Here is a 4522-nt window from a genome sequence, read left to right as displayed (position 1 = left end):
CACACTAGAGCACCCACAAAACTTCCCACACCATGAAATTTGTAGTTGAAGCATCCCTCCAAGTGCGTAGGCATACGAACTGAAGTTACATTGAAGTACAGTGATAAACAACCCACTCTCAGGACTCTATTTATTTACAATACCATAAGAGGGGCAGGAAAGACAGGTCTTACAAACAGCTTTGGTTAACTACAAACAATGCTTTGAAAGCAGAGAAACAGCTCAGTATTTTTTCAAACCGTAGCATCCTACAAAGATCACCTTAAAGTTAAGTTTGTTCTCACTTACCCTTAACTGTTGACAAAAACTAAAAAAGAAACACAGCTTAACTTTCTGACCACAAACAGCTAGAGGCCAACAAGGTGTGCCTCTTGCTACAATAACTTGTACTGGACTGGGTTTTCTTCCCTTTTCAACTCCTGTGTAATGAGTCATTTGGAGTTGTTTCTTTTATAAAAAGTCATCACAGCAGTTGGGTCATTTCTGTCAGTCACAACAGAATTTTTATACAATGGAAACCAGACAAAAAGTACAGAAACTGGCAGTCATTTGCTTTTTCTTCACTGGGACAGATTCTCATTACCACAGAAGTTTACTAATAAATTGACAGAAATCCCAAATTACCTCACTACATCACAGACGATAAATAAACCAACCAGCTGAGAGAAATATAGGTCTGCAAATAATACACAAATGTCACAAAATCTGCAAGCAAATGTCTTCATTTATAGTAGCCTGGTCACAGACACTCATGATAATTACTTATCACTCTTCCTTCACAATCAATCCACTCTCCTCCACATGAGGGTTGGCAGCTTTCAAACTGACCTTTTTCTCAGCCACTTAATATGTCCTATTAACGGGTATACATCTGTAGCAAAAATACTTTTTTAAAAATTAACAAGGGACCGTCTCCACTTACACTTTTCGATCTAAAATGGCTTGAGTGCTCTTTCCAACTGCAAATGATACAAAAATGTGAAACACAAAAAAGCATCAATTCAAGAGGCATAAATGTACAGTACTCAAATACTTAATATGTGTTAAATATCATTGATACACCGCAACATTTAACAGACATGCCTTCATTCATTCACAATTCCACAGGTCAGATCCTGAAGCTCCGGCATGAAGAGAGGTTGGTCTCATGTGCAGGATGGCCAGTCCAAACCACCACAGGAAGCAGAAATGATGAAATAAATTACCAGCTGAGAACACAAAGCAAAAATTAGCTATACATCATAATTGTAGTAGACAGAAACATAATTCCACTGTAATTGATCCTTGTGGGGAATTTGGTGTTTCCTATACTTGAAATTTACAGTAGTACGGTGCAGGGAGATTATTGAAAATTATATTAATCCTATTATAACGAGAGGGAGCGGACTGGTGCAAAATGTCCGTTATAGCAGGATTCTCTTTATAAAGGCTCCTGTAATAAAGTAGGCCTAATCTAGAAGTTTGGTGTTCTGTTTATTCATTTTTGTTATCGCCTTATAATGATTTTGTTCAACAAAACCTCAAGGTCTTGCTTGATCAAAAATCGAATTAGGTTTCTTTCTCTCGCGCTAGCCATGTTGACAACTCTGCGTTGGTGATCAGAAAGAAAGGGCTCTAGGCTAACTAGCCCACTGTGTTGTCCCCCACCCTGCCACACTCTGTGGTGTGTTCTGTCTGATTGTGCACGTCACACATTCGCTCCATCCACCACAGCACTGTGACCTCTCCATCCCCGTATCGGAGAAGTGACAGGCATGGTAGGCCTATAGGCCTATGATCTAGACTAGGCTGGCCCAGGTCTATTGCACGATGCATTCTGCTTGTCTGAGGATGCCCCCCCCCATCACACTCATTCACTCCAGCCTTTATTGTTGACACACGTGGGCACTCATTCTTTGTTTCGCTAGATCACCAACAAGTTTATCAACTGGCGAGGTTTTATATTATAATGGGCCTATGCGCTGTGCACAGCAGCAACAATATTCTGCTATAACCGACTCGCATGTTTGTCTTATTGCGCGATAGCAGTATTTTATGTACAAAGACAATGAAGGCAAAAAAACCCAGGGTTTTAGAATAGTGCCTGTATAACAGACTTCTCGTTATAGGTGGACTCCACTGTAGCATACATGTACTCATAAGTTAATGCTATATTGGGTTGAAGTGGTTAGTGAGCTCTGGTTCACAAAAATGTCAAGAATGAAATAGGCCTTCCTTGAAGTCATCCCTGGTCAAACCATCTCCTGTAGTTATATAAAACCTAGACCAATTTTGATAGCATTTCTCATGAGTCATATATATATATGATTATCTTGATTACGTTCCCTAGAGATATAAACACAAATATCCTATCCTGATACGAGTTTACCATAACAGCTAGTTCACTCATACAAAGTGTCCATAAACTTAAGTAATACAAGGAATTTAGTGCTCTAGGAAACACAAAATCTGGCAATACAAAATAGAAGTTTGCTTCAGTACCTCAAACTCAACGATGATATGTATTAAGCTTTACCATATTGACAGAAAAATCACAAATTACTTACAATGACAATGACTCCAATAATGACCATCAGTTTGATGTTTTTCCACCACAGTGATCTTGCTAAGTTCCGACTCGTTTTCTTGAAAGTGACCGACTATGTTTGAACAAGAGATGATAAATCATTAGAATTACTGATATAACTATAGCAGAGTGTGCAATCCAATTATACAACAATGCACTCAATTCTAAAGGGAGTGACAGTCATGATCTGTGATAAATTCAAATGAGGGAACAAATCTTTTTTTTTTTTTAAAAGGTCATTTTATCAACTCACCAATACAATTTTTAACAACCCCCAAAAAATATATATTGCATCTTTTCCAAGCTCTTAAATAAACTCAATTTTCAAATGTTCTGCGAGTCAGCTATCCAAAAATTACAATCATGAGAGATAGAGAGCAATAGAAATATTTACATGAAAATTTCTGCGTCAACTTTGTTCAAAGACACATGAGCTTATCGCACTTTCAGAAGAACTCGCTAGAATAGCTTGAATATCGCAGCTGAAGTACACTAGTCAAGTCTCCATATCATACACAGTATGTACACAATGTTTACTCCTGATTTATCAACAATATGGGGAAATTTACAAAGATATATTATTCAAATCAATGAGAGACAAAATACAATAAGTACTGCTTTTTAGCAAAATTCCCCTCTGCTCTGTGACTGATGAAGATCACTAGTCGCTTAGCGAGATAAGAAAAGGAAAGAATTGAACAACAAGTGAACAGACTTGTAAAACATGATGACAAACGTCAATAGACAAAGCCTTAGAATGTGTTCGGTGAATTTCGTTAGGATGAGGAGCAGCAGCAGCATAAGAAGGAAGAAAAAAAAAAAAGTTGACAACTAAGAAGAAGAAAAGCTCGCGCCAAGAACCCATGAGTAGAAAAAACTGCACTCACATTAGCACTGAGGTCCTCTGTCTTGTCTACCAACAACTCCAGTCTCTCCCCTCTCTCTGCCAGTTGATCTTAAGGAAAATAACAAAATCATCCACACAAACATTAAATATATTGTGTAATTCGAATTGATTCAATACAGAGCTTAACAAATTCGACTGTTAAAAAAAAAGTAGACGGGCATCGCTTTTCCTTATCCAGTGTCATGTTTGTTAGTTTTTTATGTTAAAGTCAAAATAAAACAACACATCAGGCACAAAGCGAGCAAACCGTTTTGACAGCGCCCGAATATTTTCAAAAGGCCAACAATATTTACACACACTAAAGCAAACTGGTATTAAAAAACAGCCATACATGATGACTCATTTTCCAGCTCAAAGAGAGTGTTCAAGCAGTACATAACTCATGGGCAATACAAAATGACAAATCCTACAAGTATCCACAAAAGAGCATTATATGAGTTATGTCTGTTAAGTTTAAAACTGATTTCAGTCCCATTAGCTTCACGAGCATGAAAGATATGTCTTCAACCTACCTATGTTTCTGACCATAATTCCTTTCAGCTCTTCCACTTGATCTTGTACTTTAGTGACCTGGTCTGGTTTGTCCTCAGACACACTTCGCTAGAAACAGAAGGAAGAAAAAGGCTCATCATTAAACCCATGGGAAAAAAGTGGCAACATGCAGTCCCGAACAATAATAATAAGGCTTTATTGTAAATTGCAATAAAATCAAATTCTAGTTATAAAGACAGATGAGACATCTAGATTTGCTGGACCTGCAGTCTGTCTATTAACATAAGATTTAAACGACTTAAATTTCCAGAATCTAGTAAGTTCTTGATTTGAATTTGAAGAAATTTTACAGGACTACTGCACAGAAACAACATTGCTTAAAAGGGAGCAGATTGGTTATAATGAATAATATCACTTACGACTCTCTGAGGACCATAAAGCAACACCTTCCAACAAAATAGCAAAGAGAATTAATATAATAATAATAATTTTCACTTGTATAGCACATTTCCACTCAGAAAGTGCTCAATGCGCTTTATAATAATATAAAGAACAAG

At 37.2% G+C, this 4522-nt stretch overlaps 1 protein-coding gene across 1 annotated transcript; it reads right to left on the bottom strand.

The window, feature by feature from the left end:
- Positions 1-228: 228 nt before the first annotated feature.
- Positions 229-4073, bottom strand: LOC101856840 (vesicle-associated membrane protein 7; the record flags this gene model as incomplete). Its single annotated transcript, XM_013087775.2, is given in 4 exon segments — positions 229-1208; positions 2547-2639; positions 3454-3521; positions 3986-4073. Coding segments are annotated over 4 exon segments (312 nt in total), but the record flags the coding sequence as incomplete, so codon positions are not given.
- Positions 4074-4522: the final 449 nt, after the last annotated feature.

This window comes from Aplysia californica, unplaced genomic scaffold, assembly GCF_000002075.1.
Source record: "Aplysia californica isolate F4 #8 unplaced genomic scaffold, AplCal3.0 scaffold00636, whole genome shotgun sequence".
Classification (NCBI taxonomy): domain Eukaryota; kingdom Metazoa; phylum Mollusca; class Gastropoda; order Aplysiida; family Aplysiidae; genus Aplysia; species Aplysia californica.
This window is presented reverse-complemented; position numbering and strand designations above follow the sequence as displayed.